This window comes from Myotis davidii, unplaced genomic scaffold, assembly GCF_000327345.1.
Source record: "Myotis davidii unplaced genomic scaffold, ASM32734v1 scaffold370, whole genome shotgun sequence".
Classification (NCBI taxonomy): domain Eukaryota; kingdom Metazoa; phylum Chordata; class Mammalia; order Chiroptera; family Vespertilionidae; genus Myotis; species Myotis davidii.
Window position 1 is genome coordinate 4090231 of NW_006288615.1, and position 25694 is coordinate 4115924.

The window sequence follows — 25694 nt, forward strand, 5'->3', positions numbered from 1 at the left end:
CTGAACCCTGCCCAGGTTTTTGACCTCATGAATGGAGGGCCACACCTTGGGTAAGCTTGTAAAATAGATCTTTCTTGGAGTTTAAACATTTTTTGAAGATAATGCATGTTTATTATTAAAAGATTCAAACATACATTTTTAAATAGGGAATAAAGGCCGTGTTTCTTGAATCACCCCCTCGTTCCCCAAATTCTACTCGCAGAGGTACCCACTCAATAGTTAATAGAGTTGGGTGTCCTTCCAATTTTCAAATGTGTATTTTAGGCGTGCACACACACTTTTGAACTGAATGTGATGCATTGTTGCCTGGCATTGTGCAGTATACTGTTTAAGGGTGTCAGCATGCAATAGTGTGGGCGTTTTCTGATGTCAGTGGTTACAGACTTGCTTTGTGGCTTTCAGTGGCTGCTTAGTATTGGGGAGGCTTTCCTCCAAGGAGGCCAAACGAGAGAGTTTTCATTTTGGAGGCACAAGAAGATGCTCACCTTGCAGGTGCAGTGACACATGCAGACGTGCGAGGGCCCAAGTAGCTGGAGAGCTGATGTGTCTTCTTCCTAGTTTTGTGCATGCTATAGGTTTGTAAAAACATTTGCTTCTGTGAATTTTGTCGTTTGAACTAACTCCTTCCTCATTTGGAAGCCGCGGTTCAAGGTCTGCGCTCTAAGCCTCCTAGCTTGTGAGGGGATGGATCATCCAGAGTATTTGCAGTGGGAAGTGCTTGGGGGCCTGTTCTCTGGTTTGTGTTTTCTGGGAAGGTGCTGTGTTTGGAGCAGGGGCTGATGTAACAGGAGCTTCGGGGCGGGGAGAGGATGTGCACATACCCCCAGGGCTTGATGTGGGGGTGTTCCCATGGCAGCAGCTGCTGGAGAAAAGTCCCATGGCAACTTTCTAGCCTGCTCCCTCCAGGCAGCACTCCCGAGACGTAGATAGGTGGACTCAGTTAACTGAATGACGCAGGAGCGTATTCACCGCTGAGTTTAGAAAGGAATCTTTTTAGTTAAAAAATGGGGCCAGTGCTCTGGCCGGGTGGCTCAGTCTATTGGAGCATTGTCCCATACACCAAAAAAGGTTGTGGGTTCAATCCCCGGTCAGGGAACATACCTAGGTTTTGGGTTTGATCCCTGGTTGGGGTGCATATGGGAGGCAACCTATTGATGTTTCTCTCTTTCTCTCTCTCTGAAAGCAATAGACATATCCTCAGGTGAGGATTAAAAAATGGGGGGGGGGGGCGGTGAAGGGATCAGACAGCCCTTGTCCTGATATACTAAACAGGTTCACTCAGCGAGGCACTGAGAGTGTTGAACGAATGCTGTGGAATGGCTTTGGACAGGGAACTTGAGAAGAACCAAATATTCCTTGGCTGCATGCAGACCCGTGTTTGGGGTGGTGTTGCGTAGGAGATGGGGCCCCACAAAGGCACACGGGCAGTTGGTTTAGTAAACTCTTATTTCTGGGGAGCAGCTTCAATCTCACACTTTATAAATAAACTTAGGCACACTGTTTCATTTTCTTGATTCCTGCCCTTGATGTGTCACCTGTCCTTGGAGAGCAGGAGGCCTGGGAGAGGTCAGTGTTCTCAGAGAAGCACCCTGACAGTCAGAGGCAGCCTTGCTGCTTCAGAACATCACCTATGTTTATTCCCTAAGTCATGTGCATCCCTCATTCCCTTTTGTCTTTCCAGGATGTCCTCTGGCTCAGATTCAGCTAGATGGAAGGCCTACTAAGGTGGGCCCCTGCCTGCCGGGAGTGCAGCACATGGACACATAGTCAAGGTTACATGACAGCGTGTCTGTCACCATGACAGGGAGGCATGCAGATTCTGTGGGAACCCACAGGAGTTTATAAATCAAATGGGGGTTTCTCAGTTTCTCCCTGAGCCAGTGTTTGAGGAGAATTGGTGTCATGGGGGGAGGGAGGTTTGGAGCCTGTTGGGCAGAAGGTACTGTGTGTGCCAAGAGGTGAGGAGACAGTGGGATGTCAGCTGCTGGCCAGGGAGGGTTGTGGGTGCTGGCCGAGAGGTTGGAACCTTTCCTGGAAACAAGTGGCAACTAGTTAAAGTGAGACACTGGACAAGACTTGTTTTGGGAAGATCATACTGGTAGCCATCAGAGGTATTCGCAGGAGACGTGAGCTCTTGTAGTGATTATGAGAGAAGCAGTGGTAGACGGGACAGCGGGGTCTGGTCTGGTGACTGTTTTGATGGTAGCTCTGCTATTTTCCCAGGAGGGGAAACTAGGACACCCGAGTGACTCTTTTGGTAGACAAGTGCAAGTATTGTCCTTCAGGAAAGCCTGGAGGTCATGGTTTGGGGTCATTCAGGGTCATTGGCATATGTGTGGTCTCTGAAGCCAAAACTTGGATCAGGCCACTCAGGAAGTGGGTGAGGAGTGAGCAGAGGGGGACACTGCATGTGAGGGGCAGGTGACCATGAAGAGCTCGGGAAGCAGATGGAGGTGGGTTACGTGGGCAGGAGGGATGGGTCACATCACCTGGGAGGATGCAGTGGCCCAGCGGGAAGGTAAAGTGGACATAATTGTGCTTCTTGGGCTCCTCAGCTGCCCATGCAGGTTCTGGCTGTGTGTGAGGACTAGGCGAGGGGGTAATGGGCACAGAGGCCTCGGGTGGGAGGCTTTTGCTCTCAGGTGCCCAGTGGCCCCAGCAGGCTGAATCTGAGCACCTGGGCTCTGCCTCTGACGGACTTAATCACAGGGAAGGTGCAAGGTCGGCCTGAGGGCCACAGAAGGGGCCCTCGCCCAGGACTAACTGGCCATCATTTGTCATTTAGAATGCACCTCATCTCATTACATTCTCTTTTCTTTGCAGCTTACGCTTATTCCAGAAGTTTGATACATTCCGGATTCTGGTTTGTGGTGGGGACGGCAGTGTTGGCTGGGTCCTCTCTGAAATCGACAGCCTCAATCTTCACAAACAGGTGCCTGAATGTGGATGAGCCCAGCCCTGGGAATGGGGTGGTTGGGGGGGTGATGTCACAGTTAGAGAGAAGCTGGGCTGTCTTGGTGACACTCCATGTCCCCTTGGAGTACTGTTCCCAGGCAGGGGTCAGCTAAGGTCTGGAAGAGCTGGTAGCTCGATAGCATCATGGGGCCGGGGGCTGGGGCTGGGGCTGGGGCTGGGGCTGGAGGGGAACAGGAACTTCACAGTTAGAAGTAAAGGTATGACCTTTTTGTCTACTTAGTTGGGCAAAAACGAATAAGATGAACAACGGACAGGTGTGGGAAAGGACACTTTTTTGTGGCATCAGGAAATGAGATTGGTGCAGCCTGGAAGGACAGCAGTGTGGCAGTACAGATCAGAGTCTAAAGGTTGGATGCTCTTTGAAAGAGCATAGTTGGGAAAGGGTCTCTATGATTTTCACCAGTAGTCGTTATGAATGCCCAGGTAGGGGATCATCAGTGGGGGGAGTGAGCTAGCTCAGCGCAGAGCTTTGCCAGGCGGAAACCACCCGCAGATCTCCACTTACTGCCAGGGGGCGAGTGCAAGATGCCACAACATGCTGATTTATAAAGTGCAGGCACGGAACAGCATGGGTGATACGAGTCTGTTGTTGATAGAGCGAGGTCCAAGGAAGCCTAACTGTGACTTGCAGTTCCAGTAAGTCTATTTCTGTCCTTTCCTGCTCTCCAGGGTATGTCTTATTTTTATTTCTTCACTACTGGTGAAATCAAACATCTCAACCGTGAATTTCTTTTTCTTTTTTCAATATATTTTTATTGATTTCAGAGAGGAAGAGAGAGGGAGAGAGAGAAAATTTATGTTTCTATCATAAATGATGAGAGAGAATCATTGATTGGTTGCCTCCTGCGCGCCCCACCTGGACATATGCCATGACTAGGAATCGAACCATCACCTCCTGCTTCACAGGTCGATGCTCAACCACTGAGCCTTGCCATTTGGGCTAACCATGACTTTTTAAGTGAGTTACCTGTTTATGTTCCTTGCCTACATTTCAATTGGGGTATTTGCCTTTTAAAAAATTAAAAATACTTTAATTTTTAAGGATTATTATCATTAGGGATGTAAACTCTTTGTTGGTGATATTTTTTCCGTTTGTCATTTGCTTTCAACATACTTTTTTCCAGGTCTTCGACCTGACTCTCAGGTGGGGTGGACTGTTTTTAGGCATTTTTTAGCCTCGGGCACTAAAATGATGTTGGAAGTTGGACAGTGAACTCTCCAGCAAGGCCACTTGCTCAGGAAAGAGAATGCTGCCCTCTAGTGGTAAAGTTAGAGCACTACACTTAGGTCCTGTGTTCTGTTGACTTCCAGGATGATCTACAAGTTTGTCACTAATCAGGAAGGCAGGTTTCATCCACTCAGCTGAGTTCAGTGAACACTATCTCCTTTGGCTTCTCTGTGGCACTTGATTCTCTGGTCAGCCATCTTTCCCTTAGCTTTCCTCGGTGTTTCTCATCTTCCTGGCTACCCCTTCCCACCTCAAGCCCAACATTTCCAGCACTGAGCACACCACTCAGCCCTGCCCGCCCCCCTTTCTTTCCTTAGAGTCTGAAAATTATCATCCACCAGACATCCAAGCCAGAGATTTGGCAGTTGGTCATTCTTGATTCTTCCCTTGCCCTCCCTCCTCATTTCTACTTAGTTGCTGGGCTCAGTCCTGCCACCCCACAGTGTCTAAGCTAGCCCCTGTGTGCTGCTGTCCACCCTCCCCGGGACTTTCACCACGGGCTGTTCTGCCCGTGAACCCCCCTAAGTGTTCTTTGGTGGCCCCTTGTCTTTAGGACAAAGTCCAGACTTCGTAACACAGCTTGCTAGGGTCCCAGTTTGGCTCCCTCTTCCTTCTCTGCTTCTCTGACTTTTTCCTCACTACCCTCCTCTTGATGGAACTCTGACTTGGCAGGGGGTTACCTCTCCAGCTGGACCATTACTGTCACCTCCATGCCTTCACCTCCACTGCTTGTGCCTTTTCTTTTAGGTTCCAGGGAGCCAGTGCCAGGACCTCTTCACCTAGTGCTCGGGCTCCTGGTCCTCACCCTCCACTTGCTGTCCCCCGCAGGGTGGCAGGGCCTCCCTTGGGCTGGAGCAGGTGGCCATTGGCTGTGCAGTTATTAGGACCAGTGACCCCCCCTGCACACGGCATGTAGACGATGGAGGTGGAGAGGTCTCGGCAGCCAGTGTCTAGGGAGCTTCCTGAGGACTGACTTGATGTGGTGGGAGCTCTGGGGTGGGAATTCCAAGAGGAGGGTTGAGGCCTGAGCAGTGCAGGGGGGGTGGTCTCTCCGGGGAATAGCATGTAGAGGTATGTTGGCTGAGCACTGAGTGTGCTTGAGTTTTGTGACCAGACTGGATGTCCTGGCGCCTGTTCTGATGGGACTTAGAAGCCATTGCCAATGTTTTTGGAGGAGTAAGATGACACTAGTGGTGTCTTTAGAAGATGAGCTTGGCTTCAGTGAGTCAGATTTAGTGGATGGAGGGACAGGCGGCGGGAGTTACAGAATCATTCTTCAGGGGTTCAGACACTCTCAGTCAGAGACAGGACTGTGGCCATAGCTGTAAAATGGGAGGGGAAGGGATTTGGGAAATGTAGATCAGAGAGGTACTAGAGCAGCGGTTCTCAACCTGTGGGTCGCGACCCTTTTGGTGGTCGAACAAACCTTTCACAGGGGTCGCCTAAGACCATCCTGCATATCAGATATTTACATTACGATTCATAACAGTAGCAACATTACAGTTATGAAGTAGCAATGAAAATAATTTTATGGTTGGGGGTCACCACAGCATGAGGAACTGTATTTAAAGGGCCAGAAGGTTGAGAACCACTGTACTAGAGGGTAGTCAAAATGTAGCAACATGTGAGATGCAGCCTGTGGGAGAGGGAGGACTTTCCTGTGGGATTAGGAAGGCCTTGGGCTCTGTGGCTCTGCCTGGGGTGGAAGCCCCACCCCTTTTGGAGCAGGTCTCTTCCACTGAGTTCAGCCACCATTGTCAGCAAAGAGGAGGGGCTCAATACTGTATCTTCCCACTGTGTTTGCCAGTGTCAGCTGGGAGTGCTGCCCCTGGGCACAGGGAATGACCTGGCTCGCGTGTTAGGCTGGGGCTCGGCCTGTGACGATGACACCCAGCTCCCGCAGATCCTGGAGAAGCTGGAAAGAGCCAGCACCAAGATGCTGGACAGGTGAGTGGGGCGCATTCTCGTGCTGCACCATAGGAGCTGGTTGGAGACAGGTCACCTTGACCAGCTGTTCTTACCTGGGGTCCCTGCGAACCATAGGCCTTTTACAAATAGTTGTAAAAATTTGACCTGAGCCGGAATTCTTTTTTCCTGCGAGTTAAGTTTTGACCAGGATTATGAAAAAGATAACAGACAGGTTATGAACTGAGTGCTGAGGTCTTCTCTTGAGGCCAAGCCTGATCCACCGGGCTATTAAAGAAGGTGGCTCTGTCCCCTTGAGCCATTGCAGCCGTCATCTGATGCCTATCAGTAGAGTGCTCATTATCCATAATTGAGCAACCCCATTTTCTCATGTTCTGTTCCCAGAAGGAACCTAAGTATTGGATACATAGTCTCTGTGTGTTTAATAACCCTTTGGCATCCTTCTTGGGTGAACTGCTTTGAGTTCTGACTCAGGTCGGAAATCCTGCTAACCAGAGCCTGTGGTGGATTGGTGTCAGTGAAAATGCTCATGTTCTTCACGATCCTGTGGTTGCCATGAGCAGGTTTGATCACGCCCCCACTCAGCTGCCCCTCCCATGTTGGCATTTGATGAAGAGCTGGCTGCTGGCTTTCTCTTCCATCACCGGAGCCATAGTGACTAACTGGTGTAGCACTTTTTCTTAGCTATGGGAGGAGCCAAGTTAGGGACACAAGCCAAGATAAAGGACTTACAGATGAAGTTAGAATTGTTGTAAGGTCAGGTCTGCAGGACACAAGGAGGGAGGTGAAGGGCCTGCCTGGGAGGCGGAGCACCCTGCTGGGAGCTGCCTTTGTGTGCAGGTGGAGTGTCATGGCCTACGAGACTAAACTGCCCCGGCAGGCCTCCTCTTCTACCGTCGTCACCGAGGACTTCAGCGAGGGTTCCGAGGTATTTTCCGGTTACCTCTCGTCCCCCCCACCCCGCACCCCAGTGCTCTCATGCCCAGCCCTAGGTTAGACCAGGAGTTCAGGGTCAGCTCAAGGTTGAGGTGGAGCCACATGGACTCTGACCTCCCCAGGCTTTGGGTCATCTGGAGACTTCCCAGTTGTCATCAGGATTTGGGGCCTTCGTGGTGACACTTCCCTAGGACTTCCCACCCTCCCTGCACCTGCTGCTGCCCCATCATCCTTTTCGTTGCCTCCCTTTGCAGCTAGCTGTGCCAGTTCAACCATTCACTCTTCTTTTTGTTTTAGGGCTATTATGTCTTAATAGTTCATAAGGGCCTAAACTTTGCCTTCCTTATTTTATATCCTGCAGTAGTGCAGTCCTGGCACATAGCTGTGCTCATCCGCACTGGGCAAGCTGCTGCTGGCTGAGCAGGAGAGAGAACTCTGCCAGGGGCCGTCTGCTTGCCAGCAGGGTCAAGGACAGTGGGCTAGATCAGCGGTCGGCAAACTGGCCCCCAGGCCACATCTTCCTGGGCCTGCTTTGACATGGCCTGTGAGCAGAGAATGGTCTGTACCTTTCAAGAGAGGAAGACTATGTGTACGGTCTAGCTGATAGTAAAGTTTGTTGGCCCTGGGCCAGGGACTAGGGATTACACAGCATCAGCTCTCCCGTTTCAGCAGGCAGAGACGAGTGAGGAAGGGGGAACTTACCCTGAGAGAAGGAGATGGGCCAGGCCACATTCCCAGCCAGGTAGACAGATGTGCTGTCTGCTGTAAATGGACCTGAGTTAAGGAGTGTTGCCTATGGGAACAGGATAGAAGATCCTAGTTCCTAGCCCAGGCTGCTGGTGGTGAATCTCAGGCTAACGGACAAAGAAGCATGAGATACTTGTACGTCTTTATCAATATGCTCTTTTTTGTTAAGGCCCATCTGTCCACATCTGGATGAAGCCTTTGACATCTTTCAGATAGCACTGGCAGGTCTCAGATTGTTGAAGGAAGTGAGCTGAGGCCTGACTAGTGGGCGCAGTGGGTGAGGAGTTCACTGGGTGAACTTCCTACAGTAATCCCACCCTGTTTTGGGGTAATTGTAGGTGCAGCAAATTCTCTTCTATGAAGATTCGGTCGCGGCCCATCTTTCCAAAATCCTGACTTCCGACCAGCACTCGGTGGTGATCTCATCAGCGAAGTGAGTGCCAGCTGCCTCGGGGGGTGAGGGAGTTGGGGGGGGCAGGGGTGCCCACACGGGGCCAGTCCGCAGCCAGGACTGTGTCTAGAAGTGATTTTCTCCGCTTTCTCTGTGCTTTCTCCCAGAGTGCTTTGCGAGACGGTGAAGGACTTTGTGGCTCGAGTGGGGAAGGCCTACGAGAAGACGACCGAGAGCTCGGAGGAGTCTGAGGTCATGGCCAAGAAGGTCTGTTCCCTGAGCCCCTGACTGGGAGGGTGTCAGGATGAGAGGCACTCCATTCCACTCCATTTGTTCCCGTCCAGTGCTCTGTCCTGAAAGAGAAGCTGGATTCTCTCCTCAAGACCTTGGACGACGAGTCCCAGGCCTCGTCCTCTCTGCCCACCCCGCCGCCCACCATTGCTGAGGAGGCAGAAGATGGAGATGGAACGGGCAGCAGCTGTGGCTCAGCTGTGGACCGCTCGATGGGGTCAGCGTGTCCAGCCCGGCCGCAGATATTCAGGCCTCGGGAACAGCTCATGCTGAGAGCCAACAGCCTGAAGAAGGCGATTCGTCAGATCATAGAACACACAGAAAAAGGTAGCTGGTCTCTTAATGACAAAGGGAGCTTTCTTCAGGCCAGTGCTGGGCACGCCCAGTTTCCTCTGAACATGGTGCTGGAGAGGCATCCACCACGCAGGCCAAAGCCTGATAGCCCGAGGTCACTTCCGGCCTAGTGGTTTATCCCTAGGCTGCCTGACAGGAGGCAGCACCTCCTACCTGAGCGCATGCCCGCAACGTTTCTCCCTGCTCAACTACTTGGTCTGATGTAAAGATTGTGGAAAGAGCACCCAGGAATCCAGAAAGTGGAAGGCAGAGCTGGAGGGCACCCCTGGCTGGTGAAAAGGTGCCTCATGGGCATACGCAGGGGGCTCCTTGGAGAAACTGATCCCTGAATAGGGGGCCCACTCCCTAGAAGGGAGCTAACCTGTGGGAACTCTGCCCAACCAACCTCGGGTGCAGCCCTGCAGGATGTGTGTCCTCCAGTTGGAGGAGGGGCTGCCCTGGGGGAGTGTGTTCTGAGAGAGCCTTGGTGCTTAGAACTGAGGTGCTCTTAGGACACCTGGAGAGGTGGGCCCCATCCATCAAGTCAGTGGACAGAGAGAGGTTGGAGGTTGGGGGAGCCCAGGGAGGTGGTCAGAGAAGTGGGGGGACCATGTGCACCATGGTGTCTGAGTCAGGACTGCTGCAGTGGTGGAGGGTGCCCAGGGCCTGGGCAGGTCATTGGCCTGGCGTGCTGACTGCCACCATCAGCCTGGGGCCTGGGAGAGGTAGATAGACCACATAGGATAAAGATTTGCCTGGCTAGTCACTCCCTTTCTCCAGACTCGGTTTGCTAAGCTTAGATGAGAATGCTGAAAAACCACATTGACCTGCGAACTTCATTGCCTCCAACCTTGCCGGGACCCCCAGATCCCTCCTCGGCAAGTTTTTTCTTGTCTTGGGTCTGTCTTGTCTGTCATTACCCTCGGAAACCCTTTCACACGTCCACATCCCTCAGATGCTTTCCAGCCCTCACCTTTTCACTCTGAGCAGATCAGCCTGCTTCTTGCTTCCGTGAAAAGAAGTCGTGACCTCCTACCTACATACTGGTGGATGCACGAGATGGAGCCCTCACCACATCTCCCAGGGCTGCTCTAGGCTCTCAAACTTTCACTCACCTTCTTTCCACATCTTCAGCCTCTGGGCCCTCCTCCCAGCCAGCTGGCACGGATGCCTGGTGCCCATGGTACTTGCAGTGAGCTAGGCCCAGGGGGGCAGTGGGGATGAAGTGGAAGCTTCAGGTCTAAGCTGTAGCCAAGAGGACATTTGAAGGAAAATCAAACTGGTAGATGAAGAGGGGAGTCTGTTCAGCAGACCTCCATCAGCCTGGCCTTGCCTACAGTAACGTCCTTGGGCTGAGCTGTGGACGTTCTTTCCATGCAGCTGTCGATGAGCAGAATGCCCAGACCCAAGAACAGGAGATGATTGTCTTAGGTCTCTCTGAGTCAGAAGAGAAAAAGGACCTGAAGTCAGAGGACACCGTGTGCCACAGTGAGAGCTGCGGGGTTGCCAAGCATAGAAGTCTCCGCAAAGGTATAGCTGCCAGCCTGGGAGACCCTCAGTCCTGCCATCGGCCTATGACACTCAGAAAGCTTAACACATGGCCTTTCCCTGTACCACCTGCTGTGCGTCGTTTGGGGGCAGGTGGGAGGGGGTGCTGGGGAGGGGGGAGCCTTGCTGCTGAGGAGTGTGCTTTCCTCAGAACCTCCCTGTGCCCCAGACCCAATAGGGCTCAGAACCTCCCTGTGCCCCAGACCCAGTAGATCTCAGAACTTCCTGGTTGCAGCCAGCCACATGCCATGAACATAGGAAATTTGTTCCAGCCAGAGCCAGTCTGAACTGGCATTTAGGTCAGGGCATTGCCCAGCCCCACAGGTCCTCTTCCTGTGCCCCTTATCTGTCCTGGAATGGCTCAGGCTCCAGGTGTGGAGAATGTCCCTGCCCCCTGGCTGTTCATGGCCCCTCCCTTGTACCCAGACAAGCCAATAAGAGGTATCTGTCTCGGAATTCACTCCATGGTCATGACCACTTAGAACTCCACTTGGCATGCGCCCACAGTGTGAGTAGGGTCCAGCCCCTCCGTACCCCGCCCCAGCCTCACCCTCTTGAAGGCATTCAGACCCACTTGCCTCTTGTCCCCTCTTTGTCTCTCTCTCTGGGCCTCTTTCTTTATCTCACCAGCTCCACATGGGCTGACCAGTGGCTTGTAAGCTCCTCCCTTCCCCTGGCCCCTCCACCTGGCATTTCCCTAGTGAACGTTCCCAGTAGTCAGTCATGGTTTGTTTTGAACAGTCTTGTGGCTTTGTGTCCTGTTTTTATAGTGTCCAAGTCCCCATGTGAGAAGCTGATCAACAAAGGGAGTTCTGCCTCTCTTCCTCCCCAGCCAGGAAGCCGCGATGGCCTGCCAGCGCTGAACACGAAGATCCTCTTCCCGAGTGAGTGTTCCCACCACCAGGTGGGCACAGTGGGGAGCTGTCTGTGGGAGGGTGTCAGGCCCGTCGCTTTGCCCGGCACTGGGTCTGTGGGAATAAACGAGACCAGGTCTCTGTCCTCCAAGAGTCTGTAGGTCCTTGGGAAAGTGGATAGAATTCAGAGTTAGGTCACGGTATGACAGTGCTCTTATTCATTACAAAGGGCAGATGGGGTAGGGGGATGGGGGTGGGGCTCCAGGAAGGCATGTGAAGCAGGCAAAATAGTTGTTCTGAGTGAACAAGGAGGGTAGCAGGCTGTGGGTGGGACTGTGGAGTCGTGCCTCTGTTTCTAGCATGACTGCAGCAGGAGCAGGTAGCCGCTGGGAGGGCTGGCCCAGTCCTCTTCCCTGCCCTTGCTCTCATTTGCTGGGGTGAAGTGCAGGCAACTCCAGGGCAGTGGTGACAGACCTTATCTTCATAGGAAGGAGTGCCACAAGGGGTTGAAATTGCCAGCAAGGCTCCCTTAACCAGCTTCAGGTAGAGTCTGGAGGCCTCCTAGCCACACTGTGTACTCCTATAAGTGATTTGTCAATTTCTAGTGAATCTCCACTAAATAAAAAGAAAATTCCAGAAGCCCTTGGGAAGTGAGCCCTCGGAAATGAGGAGCATTTGGGTAGCCAGTGATAAAGATATTACTGGAGGCATGGATGGGCAGAATGTTCAAAAATAGGTTTCCTCTCTGCCTTAATGTGTGATGTAAAGATTTTAAATTGATGCAGGTGGCTTGAAGGTGTTTATTTCTCATGACTGTAGCCTTCCAAAGCTGGATGACTGGGCTCTGAGATGAGTCGTACGAAGAGCTCATTCTGGCGGAGCTTTGTACATTTAACGAGGACTGTCTTCACAGCCATTTTGTACGTGTCTCACAGGTGTTGATTTCTATCACCAGTATGTTTGCTTTTGTTTCATGAATATGGGTTGTCTCCCTCACAGATGTTCGCGCGGGGATGTCTGGTTCCTTGCCTGGCGGTTCAGTTATCAGTCGCTTATTAATTAATGCTGATCCCTTCAACTCCGAACCAGAAAACCTGTGAGTGTGGCATGAATCAAGGGGGCATGTTGGTAAAAGAATGCTGGAGCCTAGAAAGTGATTTGGCATTAACTGGAGTAATTTGTGAGCAGTTGACTAGGGGACCCTCTTCCAGCTGGTGTCAGCTGGTAAGGAAACCCCAGAAATGGGATGATGGGATGTAGCCTGTCCTGGCTCATTTCCGATGGTCATGAGGCAGCGTCTTCTGAATATATGTAATGTTCTGAGTTTTTGGCAGGTTCAGAAACTCCAGTTGGGAACTGACTTTCCACTTGTTCTTCATTATCACTGTTAGGTAACCTCAGCTGACCCTGTGTTGGCGCCTCTTCCTGACTATTTCCTCCCCACACCCCCTGCTGTTCTGCTGCTTTCCCCTATGGGGTCTGCTCCCGTTAGAGCTGCAGTCACAGATCCCTGGGCTGGAAGCTGCTGGTGATCCCCAGGGAGACACTGTCCTGGGCTGAGATGTGTGGGGAGGAGAGTTCCAGAGCTGCTTTCTGCTCCCGCACTGTGTCCTCTGCCCCTGGCCTGAGGCTGTGAGCAGTGTGTACAGCAGTTCAGTTGAATCTGTTCCTGTGTGTACATGCCATTGCAGACACAGATGGTGTTTGAAAACCCATTCTTCTAGGTTTTCCTTTCTGCTGGCTGATAGCAAGTTCTGGGCAGTTAGCGACAGGTGGTAGTGATTGGTTAGAAGTTGCCAACCATGTGTTTGGTGTGGTCGGGGAGAGCTGTTGAGAAATGTGCGGTTACAGAGATTCTGGGTTTTGGGAAGGTGAAGCTGGAAGTACGCAGAGTGGCAGTCCTGCCAGGCCAGTTGCCAGGGAGCCACCTCTATTCAGACACCTGTTGCCACGTGCTGGCCTGCCCAGTGCTTGGGCATCCCGTCTAGGACCTGCCACTGCCACCTACAGGCCTGTCTGCTCCTCACTCCAGGCCCCTCCGGGGTTGCCTGGGCTCTTGTTTGGACCCTTCCTGACATTGTTTCCTCGAAAAGGCCAGAGCTATTGTCCTCCTGTGAGCAGTGTCCTGGTCCCCCCATCCCCCACTCCATATTTTGTTTGTTTTCTTAATCTGAGATCTCTGAGGTTCCAAGTCTGGCCGCCACAGCCATTGGTCTATCTTTGTTCTCTCCTCTTCAGACAGGGGAGACTTCTCCTTCACCTAGGGAGACCAAAGCTTCTTTCCTCCTCCACCCAGGCTGGGACACCAGGCCGCCACCCGTCACCCCAGGACCTGGTCATTCTGTCTGTGCTGCCATGGCCTCCTGTGGCCTGCCTGTCCACTTCCCAGGCCCCCGAAGCCCTGCTTCCTCCAGGCCCTGAGCCCTGGGAACACTGTTCAGTGAAGGGAGCCAGACGCAAGAGCCCTATGTTTTGGGACCCCATTTCTATAAAATGTTCAGAGGAGGCAGATCCATAGAGATAAGAAGTAGATTAGTGGTTGTCAGGGGCTGGGGAGGGGTTGAGAGTGCTGGCTAACGGTGTGAGCTTTCTTTTTGGGGTGATCCGGTAATTCTGAAATGGATTGTAGTGATGGTTACATGACTCTGTGATTGCATCAAAATTGCGTTGTAGTCCTAGCTGGTTTGGCTCAGTTTTCAAATGGCCGGACCCACAGACTGAAGGGTCTCAGGTTCCATTCTGGTCAAGGGCATGTACCTCAGTTGCAGGCTCTATCTGCGGTCCTGGTCGGGGTTTGTGTGGGAGGCAACCAATCGATGTGTGTCTCTTACATTGATGTTTCTCTTTCCCCCTCTCCCTTCCACTCTCTAAATATCAATGGAAAAATATTCTTGGGTGAGGATTAATAAAACAAAATGAAAAACAGCCCCCCAAAATCTCATTGTACATTTTAAGTGAGTAAACTATATGGTATATGCATTATTTCTCAACACTGTTACAAAAAAAAAAAGAGTTTTGCCTTCAGGAAGAACTGCTAGAGGTTGGGAAGCTGCTAAACAGGGTTGTTTTAATTGCTCTGAAACCCCTTTTGCAGAGAGTATTACACAGAGAAATGTGTCATGAACAATTATTTTGGCATTGGCCTGGATGCGAAGATATCCCTGGACTTCAACAACAAGCGTGATGAGCATCCGGAGAAGTGCAGGTGGGTGACACCTGTGTGCACACCTGTCCTCGAGTCTTCCTCATTTCTCCTGGTCAGTAAGGTAATTTTTGGAGTCAGCAGATAAAAGGATGTGCAGTGTGCTACCTGAATGCCTTGTGTCTGCAAATGGAGGTGCTTTCAAAGGTGGGTGGAAGCAAGTGAAAGTCCAAGAGGCCAGCTCAGAGGAGGCTTCCCTGAGGATTGTCCAGGTTTTGGGCAAATTCAGCATAAGAAAGCGAGTGACCCCAGTCAATGGGAAGAGGGACTGAGTCTCTTAAGAGACTCATAAGTGTGAGGTTCCTATTCAGGGGCAGGCAACACAAAGTGTGCTAAGAAGTGGACAGTGCGTCAGGAGGTGGCAGGCTGGTTATTCCACCTGTAAATCGCACACCCAGAAAGACAGAAACACCCAGCAGCATTGATCACCAGCACTTACAGATGTGCTTTTCAATTGTCGGGTGGTAAACATAATTTTATAGTCAGAAAAGCTCATAGTTTATAACATTTTTGTGAAGTTTTACCTTTCAGGGTATGATTACTTTCTTGAGAAACACTACTTTTCCAGTCAATAAACATACCTCTGTGCCTTCCCTTCATAGATACTAACAGGAGCATGTCCTTCCTTAAGGGGTCACTGCCGCAGGGAATCACCGAGTCTCACCCTTTTGTGATCAGATGCCACCCCCACACTTTTTAGCAATGACTGTAGTTAACTAGAAAGAAAGCCATGACCTACGCCCGTTCTGTCATTCCTTCTCTAGGAGCCGAACCAAGAACATGATGTGGTATGGGGTGCTGGGGACCAAAGAGCTGCTGCACAGGACCTATAAGAACCTGGAGCAGAAGGTCCTGCTGGAGGTGAGCTGGAGGGCTTCTGTGAGCGCTGCTCCCTGTGGACCCCTCGGTGGGAGCCCCCCACAGCGGGGCCTCCTCGGCCCTGGGGCGGGTTGCCTGTAAGGAAGGACTGGTTGATGCCCGAATCTCTCCTTTCCTTGTCCTGCTTCTCCACCGCGCAGTGTGATGGGCGACCCATCCCGCTTCCCAGTCTCCAAGGAATTGCTGTCCTCAATATTCCCAGTTATGCCGGAGGGACCAACTTCTGGGGGGGCACCAAGGAAGATGATGTACGTACAGGGGTTCTGGTTAGCATGGGCCTGAGCCTGGGGGTAGGGAGGCGGTGACCAGAGAGGCAGCCCCTTCAAGGAGCATTAGCCACTTGGGGCCCTGATAGAGCATCAGCACTCGGGGTGCTCTGTCAGTGATGCAAAGGGATGGATGCACACCGCCTTTCTTGTACTGGCAGTGGGGGAAGGTGGAGAGCAAGACAGGTGGTGTCCCCTGCTCATGAGAAGGGAGGCTGACTAGAACAGATGTGCTCAGAGGCACAGGTGTGATGCAGAAGCCAGGCCCAACCCTGACTGGTGGCGATCTGGGAAGGCTTCTAGGAGGAGGGGACATCTAGGTTGAGTCCTGAAGGATGATTTGGGGTCAGCCAGGTCAGGTGGCGTGTTGGGGGAGGGAAGAAGAGGAGGAGGCTGTTCCAGGCAGAGGGAGCAGCAGATGGAAGGCTTAGTGGCTAGACAGTGACATGGGGCAGAAGTTGTCTGATGGCACTGTGCAGCGGGTGGGGTGCAGAGAAGTTAGAATTCACATGGGGTTGTATAAGCCAGGGGAGAACTTCGGAATTTATGCTGAGAACTCTGGGAGGCAGTGGTAGGTTTTAACCAGGGGCATGGCTTCCTTTGTACATAAGAGCTAATAAAAATCATTAACACTAATTGGACACTAATATGTGCTGGTCACTCTTCTGAGACTGCACATAGTCCTCATAACAACCCCTTGAGGCATGTACCAGTATTACCCTACTTTACAGATGAGGAAACTGAGGAACAGGGTAATGAAGTGACTTGCCAGGGTCACAAGGCTAGTAAGTGGCAGATCCGGGATTTGATCCTAGGCAGCTTGGTTTCAGGATCTTAGTAACAGGCTCATACTGTAGCCGCTGCTTCAGTTAGGACGCATCACCTCCTTGTAGGGGCCTGTCTGCTTTCACCAATGCAACAGCCCTAACAGGGAGAAGTATGTGGCGTGTGTTCAGGGAAGTGGGAACCCAGGTCAGCTCTGCCTCCACCTTTCAGACCTTCGCAGCTCCGTCCTTTGATGATAAGATCCTGGAGGTGGTCGCTGTGTTTGGCAGTATGCAGATGGCTGTCTCTCGGGTCATTAAGTTGCAGCATCACCGGATTGCCCAGGTACTGGCTGTGGTCCTGGAGGCAGGGAGAGCCTGGGAGGCCGTCTCTGGGAGAGCAGGACCTGGCCCAGAACCACAGTCTTGACACTGCACTCTCCCCAGTAAATGTGTCCTGGTGCAGAGCCCAGAAGAGTGGGTGCTCAAAATTGGGACCAATTAGCACCCAGCCTGAGCTCCCTGCCCTGACTTTCTCGGGGGTGCCCCCTGTCTACCCCTCTTGCTGAGGTGGGATGAGATGAGACAGGCCTGGCCTGGATTTGGACCATACCTGCAGCTTTCAGAAGTGGCAACTTGTGCTTAGGAACAGAGGCTGAGCATATATGGCCGGTGGAGAAAGTGTGGCCTCGCCTAGCTACTCTGAGGCCCAGTGCAGGAGGGGATGTAGCTTCTGTGCCCCGCCTGCCCCGCGCCCTCCCGCCCCTCCCCGTTACTTATTTCTGGTGACGGGTTGGGAAGGGTCTGTCAATCTGTAGGGTGGGGGAGGGTGGTGCTTTATGCCCAGAAACCTGGGTGGGAGCTGACACACCAGCTGACTTGAGCCGCAGCCTGTGTTGTCCCGCCTGTTCCCAAAGGAGGCTGCTGGGATTTCACTGTTTTAGGTCTTTGACTGCCTTTTTTGTTGCAGAGAGGAGCAGTGCATTCTTTCCCACTTGTGGGCTGTTGGCTCTGTTCGGTGTCGCGTGTGCTCAGGGACCCAGTGGCTCTTGGAAGCCATGCGTCCCGACCCTGGGCCTGGTGTTTGTGTCTGATCACTGAGATTTCATCTGCGATCACAGAGGCAGTTCTGGGCGAGGGGACAGTGGGGCCAGGGCACAGAGCCTAAGGCTCCCTGAGCTTCGACCTGGACAGGGATGCTCTGACTGCAGGGTTGGCTGTGGGTGTGGTGCCTGCTGCTCCAGAGGGCAGCTGCCTGTGCAGGGTGCAGGGCAGGAAGGTTCCTGTAGTGCTCAGCAGCTGTGAGGCTCCTTGGTGAGCTCTGTGCACGAGTAATGCTGTGATGTTTGCTCAGTGTCGCACGGTGAAGATTTCCATCCTGGGTGAGGAGGGCGTGCCTGTGCAGGTGGACGGAGAGGCCTGGGTCCAACCTCCGGGATACATTCGGATTATCCACAAGAACCGGGCCCAGATGCTCACCCGAGACAGGGTAAGAGGCTGCCTTTGGGGCCAGGGCTCACCTGCAGGCACACCTGTGCTGCTTCTATAAGAAGACTCAGGGGTTTTTAATGTTTAGTTCTAGGAAGTTATTCTTTTTTAGATGCCAGTATTAAGCTAACGGTGTAGGGATTCCTAGGACCGTTTCTCTTCCCCAGTGTAGCAGAGTCTGCCTGTCCCTCTCTGGGAGCCTAGCGTGTCGGGTGTGCTTGTCATTGGTAGAGACATGCTCACCTAGAGGGCAGTAGAAAGTGTAACTTGGGGTTCTCGTGCCCTAGGCATTTGAGAACACGCTAAAGTCCTGGGAAGACAAGCAGAAGTGCGAACTGCCTCGCCCGCCATCTTTCTCCCTGCACCTGGGGATCCTGTCCGAGGAAGAGGCCACCCAGATGGACCAGTTTGGGCAGGCGGCGGGAGCCCTTATCCACAGGTCAGTTTCCGCTCACTGGAGCGCCAGGGCCCCACGCCCATCGCTGGCATGCATGGGTGAGTTCCTCCCCCCAAACCCTGGTGCTGGTTGGCCTCCTTCACGCAGCCCAGCAGGGTTCTGCTTGCCCTTGGCTCTGATTTATTTCCACCGATCCTCTTTGAGAGCTACTCAGTTTACGTAGAGGGAAGTTTACAATCTACGGTGTTTTCAGAGCCAGCTCACAGATCTGCACACCTGTCCTGGATTCCTAGGAACAGTGCCCTTCCAGCTTCCACGTTAGACCACCCTTCATCTGCTCTGATGTGTGTGCTTCTCGCTTTCTCTAGCATCCGAGAGGTAGCTCAGTCCCATCGAGACATGGAGCAGGAACTTGCCCACGCCGTCAACGCCAGCTCCAAGTCCATGGACCGCGTGTACAGCAAGCCCAGAACCACGGAGGTACCTGCCCTTTTCCGGTCTTGCTCCTCTGGGCGTGTGTAGCCCTCTGGCCTCCTCCATGGTGTCTGTCCTGATTGTTCTCAGGGGCTGAATTGCAGCTTTGTCCTGGAGCTGGTGAACAACATGAAGGCCCTGCGCAGCGAGACAGAGCTGCTGCTGTCCGGGAAGATGGCCCTGGTGAGCTGAGGAGCTGGGCTCTTGCTGTGGGGCGTGGCCATTGTCGCACATTTCAGTCCAGATTTTCTGGCTTTAAGAATCTAGACTCATTGTTGGGAGGGGCCTCAGAGATCCTGTGACCTGACTGTGGTTGGAGCGCCCACTTCTGGCCACACCTCCCCACGCCATCCCTAGCGTGTCAGATTCCTGCAGACTTGACCGCCTTTGTCATCGTAGACAGAATTCTACCTTAGATGTCTGTAGGTCGGCAACCATCCTCCTGGGCCCTGGTAGGCACACGAGCTCACTGCCCATCCGCACTCAGCCCTGCAGACCTGGCTGAAGCGGCGGCCCTGGGGAAGCACTCAGGGTGGGGAGGTTACTGCGTCACAGGAGCTAAAATAGGGAAAGGCTGAGAGATGGCCTGACCAACCTTCTTGTTTTAAAAAATGAGGACTTGGAAGGCCGAGGAGGCGAAACAACTTGCTAAAAGTCACACAGCCGGAGAATGGCCCCAAAAGTCTAGTTTTAATACCCTCTGCTCTTCCCTCCAATGTGCCGCGCTGTCCTGGAATGGAACGGTATTTCCTGCAGCTGGTGCCGGCGGGCTGGTCTGTCCCTTTTGACAGGCCCCACGGCACAGGGAGGCAGGTGAAGCGTCAGCCCTGTGAGTGTGACTGTCCGGCAGGCGTGGTTTCCTCCACTGTTTATGAAAGGAGAGCTTAATTCTCTCCCCCAACACTCCTCAGAAGGGGAGGTTTAGTGGACCTCTCTGAGTGAGCTCAGCCCTGGGACTGCATGGCCCCAGCTCCACTGCTAATAACCAGCACGTCTCTCTTCCCCACACGGGAGCAGCAGTTGGACCCCCCTCAGAAGGAGCGGCTGGGGGCTGCTCTTGCCGAGATGGACCAACAGCTCGGGAAGCTGGTGGACACGCCCTGGCTGTGCCAGCCCCTGGAGCCCAGTGATGAAGAGGTACGTGGGCACAGGCCTTCAGCGTGGGCACGGTATGGAGTGTGCTCTGCACAGCTTTGGGGTTAAGGTGATGTCAGTCTTGAAGCTGCTGATATGGCTTCTCGAGTCTTCTCTAGTCAGATGCTGTGGAGAGAGGCTGGCGGGAGGAAGGAGTTGGGGGGGGGGTATCGAGAAGGACCCTTGGTGACTGGGCATGTGTTGCCCTTGGAAGCAGAACTGCCTGCTGACCAGGGAGTGGGTGAAAGAAGGCTGAGCCCAACCCACTGTTTCCCCTCCTGTGGACAAACATTGGTCGGTTACATGGCAGCTTTTTGGAAGTTTGTTTTTGACAGGGACAGAGTTGGTGTGTTTGACACTTACTCACACTTTTCTTCTTCACGCATTAGAGACCCCCCCACTTGGCACAGGTTCTAGAGTTGGACAGACAGGACCCCAGGCACACTGCGCCCTGGGATGCAGTCACCTCCTGCCGCGGAGAGCAGGCAGAAGAGCCCAGACAGGTGCTTGCCAAAGGGTCGTTTTTGTGGGCAGCGTCTGGATAAAGGCAAACCCTAGGCTGCCTTCCTCAGGGATAGCGAGCAGAGTGGGCCAGGAGGAAGTTCACCCTGGGTGACACATCCCACAAGGTAACAGCTGGGCACCAACATTGAGCAGCACAGTCCTCGGCACAAGGAAGCCTCAGATGCTAACAGAGTGGAAATTGTGCTTCTACCTCCTGCCCTGACCACGGGGCTCCTCCCTCCACACAGATTTCCTATGAAGATGGAGAATGGAGGGCTAGGCTTGTCTTCAGTTCATGGGCAGAGGAGCAGCTGCAGCCATGGGAGGCTCGCAGCCTGGTGCATGGTTGCAGGGTGACCAACCCACCCTGTTTGTTTGGGACTGTCTGGTCTTGGTACTAAAAGCCCATGTCACAGGGATTATGGCTCCAATGCTTCAAACCTAAGAATGTTTTCAAAACAAGTATCACCAAGTGCTGTGCAGCCGCCACAGAAACAAACACAGTCCACTGCAGGTCGTCCCTGTGGTGACCCTATAAGCATGTCTGGTTTCTAGGTTCCTGGACATGAGCTCAAGGGATAGTGCAGGTGTTAGTTCTTGCAGGAGTCGGTGGGAAGTAGTACAGGTAGGTGGAGCCTAAGAGCAGGTTTGGTTACTCTGCACTCAGGGAGGGCCTGGGGCATTGCCTTCATCTGATGGAACCTGAGGCCAGAAATCGCAGCCAGATGTCCTCGGAACAGCACTGGGCCCTGGGGCCTCCTGTGGCTCCCCTGCTGGCCACCTTACCACTCAGTGCTCCCTCCACCAGGCTCCGGCTCAGTCTCCCTTGCGAGGGAGGAGATGGGGGTGAAGTGCAGAGGCCCCAAGGAACCCTGGAGGGGATGGTGGCATTTCTACTAACAAAAATAGGAAAGTCATTTACTTGAAAGAAAAAAAATGAGGCAAATCTATGAGCTGGGTTTTTGGGAAAGTAAAATAAGTCAAACCACTCTCTGGCAAATATAATCAAAGAAAAAATGAACAGAATGCAGTGTTGAAGGGAATGTAACAAAACAAGAAAATAAAGTAAGTTATAGTAAAAGAAATGGTAATAAATTTTAAAATCTTGATGAAACTGTTGATTTTTTTTTAATGATTAATCCTTTATTTTTTTATATATTTTATTGATTTTTTACAGAGAGGAAGGGAGAGAGATAGAGAGTTAGAAACATTGATGAGAGAGAAACATCGATCAGCTGCCTCCTGCACATCCCCCACTGGGGATGTGCCCGCAACCCAGGTACATGCCCTTGACCGGAATCGAACCTGGGACCCTTCAGTCCGCAGGCCGACGCTCTATCCACTGAGCCAAACCGGTTTCGGCGAAACTGTTGATTTTTCAGGAACAATTTAAACTATGCAAATTGAAATCTAAAGACATTTAAAAAAGAATAGCCACAGAACAACTTGCAAAATAATCTAATACAGCTTCCAAAGGCAAACTGCCAAGGAATGTGTACTTCCACATGTAAGAAGCAGCATTAAGCTGGAAAAAGACGGACATTGTCCCAGTTCATTTTTTTAAATTGTGGGGAGAAACATAAAAGGTACCAGTCTCTGTCCTGTCTAACTTTAGTGTTAAGTGTATTCACAGTATTGTGAAACAAATGTCCAGAACTTTCAGTTTACTTTTTAAAATTAGCACATTGATTCCAAAATTCATTGTTATCAGTAGATCCGTACAAGTCATTTCTTTAAATCAAATAATTGATGAAAGAAATGATTTTTAAAAGAACTCTAGCTGGAAAGTGCAGCGGAATTAAAAGGTCATTTTGTGTCCCCTGGGAAATACTGGCATAGGCAGGTCATTGGTGGGGAAGGGAGGGGTGGGCTTAGCCAGTGACCTCCTCTTGCCCAAAAGTGTCCATGTCCTGAGCAGCCTTGCGCTGCAGGGAGGAGCAGGGAGCCATCAGCTCTTACAGGATAGACAGCTGGTTTGTTGGTGGGTGAAGCGGGGTTGGGAGTGTGGGGGGAGAGACTGAGGTTGCTTGGGGACCTGGTCAGGGCCCTGGTTCAGATCAGTGCACTGAGGACAGACTGACCTTGAAGCAGTTGGGGAGATCGGGCACAAGAAGAATTCATTAGCTATACATGGATTGTTGGTGGTGGTTTTGCGTGATAATGGTGCTGTGATTGTGTTTAAAAAAGAGAGGATTGTCTCTTAGAGTGGCTTATGAAGTAGTCTTGGTGGAATAATTTATCTGAAATGTGTGTATTTTACAAGGCTGAGGAGTGCTCGCTTTGGCAGCACATATACTAAAATTGGAACCATATAGAGAAGTTTAGCATGACCCCTGCGCAAGGATGACATGCAAATTCGTGAAGTGTTCCATATATATATAAAGAAGCAGGTAATAAGGGCAAAACCAGACAACAGGGAGCCCTTACTCCACGGATTTGCTGGGTGGATCACTCTCCCAGAGCAGAAGGAAGATGATGGCCCAGTGCTAACATGTACCCCTAATCACAGGGAGACAAAGTACGATAACATGTTGATAATCAGCCTCATTCTACTGGTCTCCTGTCATGAATGGATGAATATGTCCATATTAAAAGTTAGAAATAAACGTAATCCTCATTTACATTAATAAAAGTTATATAAACGCAGGAACAGGATTTTGTTCGGCTCCTGCAGGAAGCGCTGCGCAGTGCAAGGTGGGTGCCAGCCTGTGTCGGGGACCCATGAGCCGGGCTGATCGCCTGGGAGCTGAAGGTCTAGCAGAGCAGCTGTTAGAATCAGTGATGGACAGTTTTGCTGAGTATAAGGAATTTGTAACTGTATGTTTCCTGAGTGGTCGGTGAGAAAATATCTTGGTGAGATCTCTTTCATAGTAGAGGACTTAAAACTTAGAATGCCTCTGATAGGAAGTCCATGAAGGCGACTCTGAAGGGCGTGCAGGGAGATTCGAGCGAGCGGCTCCACAGCACATTCCCACTATGAGGTACTTGTCATTTCCAAACTCTGGGTTTGGTGCAGTGCCAGTGAACATCCCTATGCAGTTTTTTCAGTGTGACCCAATGTCCCTACCATAAGCTGCGAAGTCTAACCATGAGGGTCAGTGTGGGGATGTAGGGGGCTGGGTCCTGGCATGGATTCCAAGCCGGCGAGGGCAGGAAAAAAGGGGCACAGCTGGGGAATAGGGAACGTGGCTTTATTTTCAAGTGCAGCCAGTGACACATGCTCAGCTTGAAACACAGGTATCTGTGTGCACGGAAGACAGGCCTACCAGAGGGGAAGGAAAGTCGAGTGAGGGACGCTGGGCAGTGTTGGCTCTGCCTGGCCCCTGGAGTGCGCTATGGAGCTGTGGCTGTCCAGTGGGGGTCAGGGTCACGCTTGCTCCCCTCCTTGACAGTCTGCCTCCAGGAGTAAATCCAAGGGAAGAGTGCAAAGTGCAGGAAAAGCTTTATTTAGGAAGTTGTGCATGACACTGTTGGGAAAGCAAGGCAGTTCTGTAGCTGCAGACGGATGACACCTGCAGGCCACAGTGGCGGGGGGTGTGGGTGGGCGATATGGAGGGTAGAGGGGAGGCATCAGCCTGGGAAAGCACTAGAAGATTGGCTAAATAACCTATTTAATAATCTCCCTATAATGGTACTGATGTCTATACTAATAAAAGGGTAATATGCTAATTAGACCAGGTCAACTGAACATCCTTCTGGACAAAACCATGATGGTGGGGGCCGAGGCAGAGGCAGTTAGGGCTGAGATCAGGCTGGCAGGGAAGAGCATTTAGGGCTGAGATCAGGCTGGCAGGGGAGAGAATTTAGGGGCAAGATCAGGCTGGCAGGGAAGAGCATTTAGGGGCGAGATCAGGCTGGCAGGGGGTTAGGGGCTATCAGGCCAGCAGGGGAGGGCAGTTGAGGGTGAATTGGCCTGCAGGGGAGGGCAATTGGGGGCAACCAGGCGGGCAGGGGAGGGCCGTTGGGGGCGACCACGTCAGCAGGGGAGAGCAGTTGTGGGCATTAGGCAGGCAGGTGAGTGGTTAGGAGCCAGTGGTCCTGGATTGTGGGAGGGATATCCGAGGGGTCCCAGATTGGAGAGGGTGCAGGCCAGGCTGAGGGACACCTCCACCCCCACCCCTGTGCATGAATTTAATGCACCGGGCCTCTAGTTTAAATAATATTTACAAAGCTTTTTAATCACATGGGAAATGCATGGTGTAAAATGAAAAGTGAAATATGAAAATATACACAGCGATCACTGTGAAACCACTTTTAAAAGGCATTAGAAATGAACAAACACTAGACTAAAAATAAAGGAAAAACACAAGAATAAGTAAATTTGGAACAAAGCATCTTTAGGCCCCGCTGCCTCTCTGATCCAGGTGTGACTTGGGGCTTGGTGCCCTGGTGTCTGATTCTCAGTGTTTCTTGCTTTCCACACAGAATGTGATGGATCTTTCCAAACGCAGCCGCAGCGGAAAATTCCGCCTGGTGACTAAGTTTAAGAAGGAGAAGAACAGCAAGAACAGAGATGCCCACAGCAGCCTGGGAGCCCCGGGTACCTGCCTTCTTCCTCTGGCAGTGTGCGCTGCTGTGTGTGCCTCCCAGCCTCCCCTTCCTCCCCTGGTCCTGTGGCTCTTCCCCGATTTCCCTGAGGGGGTCCCAGTCCCCGCCTCCCCGCCCCCCCCCCCCCCCCCCCCCCGCCGTGGCCTGCAGGAGTCGTCTGTCTGCAGCAACAGAACTGTGCCTTGCTTTCCCCTCTGTGTTGGGTGCTGATCGTTGTCATTTCCTGCCCTGAACTTGTTCCCCATGTAGACTAGGTGACTGGCCACTGCGCCGCCTGCCTGCCTGGGTTGGGGGTTTCGGGTGGGAGGACAGCAGAGGTGACGAGACAGAGACACAGAGCTCCCACTCAGACCTGCTTCCTCTGTGGGGCTGCTGATTACCTTTCAGTCGGTCCCCCTCAGGGACCTGGGCCACCAGCTCTTGTGGGCGGTGAAATCAATAGAAAATGATACTAAAGGAAATTTTTCTTTGGGTCAGCAAATTGGTGCTTAAAGTCTCCGTCTGAAGAGTCGGCCCTGAGCACTGCTGTCCCCAGCGCCCTCGGGTGCCAGGGCCCAGCCTGGGCTTGGGTGGCATTGGTGCCCGCTGGGGCAGTGCCCTTTGATTATTCTTTTTCGCATGTTTGTCCAGAAATTGGGTTTCTTTTAATGATCGTGGCTCTGACTACATGAACTTTCTGCGTTCTCCCTTCCTGCCGTGGCTCAAACTGAAATGAACCCTCTTACAACAGCGATTTTCACCCAGTGTGCTGCAGAATGTTTAAAAAATGCAGTGCCTGACTGTTCAGTCAGAGTCACTGACCTCTTTC

The 25694-nt window shown here is 52.2% G+C and overlaps 1 protein-coding gene across 1 annotated transcript in view; it reads left to right on the forward strand.

The window, feature by feature from the left end:
* Positions 1-25694, forward strand: part of DGKD (diacylglycerol kinase delta) — an 81119-nt gene that overhangs the window by 51915 nt on the left and 3510 nt on the right. Inside the window, 20 exon segments of the mRNA XM_006760445.2 lie at positions 1-50; positions 2824-2932; positions 6012-6151; positions 6971-7058; positions 8152-8246; positions 8372-8471; positions 8549-8822; positions 10209-10358; positions 11147-11260; positions 12230-12326; positions 14325-14435; positions 15197-15293; positions 15452-15559; positions 16574-16687; positions 17696-17830; positions 18117-18268; positions 18595-18706; positions 18791-18883; positions 19718-19837; positions 24764-24878. The exon segment at positions 1-50 is cut by the window's left edge and continues 21 nt beyond it. Of these exon segments, the coding sequence (XP_006760508.2) occupies positions 1-50; positions 2824-2932; positions 6012-6151; positions 6971-7058; positions 8152-8246; positions 8372-8471; positions 8549-8822; positions 10209-10358; positions 11147-11260; positions 12230-12326; positions 14325-14435; positions 15197-15293; positions 15452-15559; positions 16574-16687; positions 17696-17830; positions 18117-18268; positions 18595-18706; positions 18791-18883; positions 19718-19837; positions 24764-24878 (2374 nt within the window).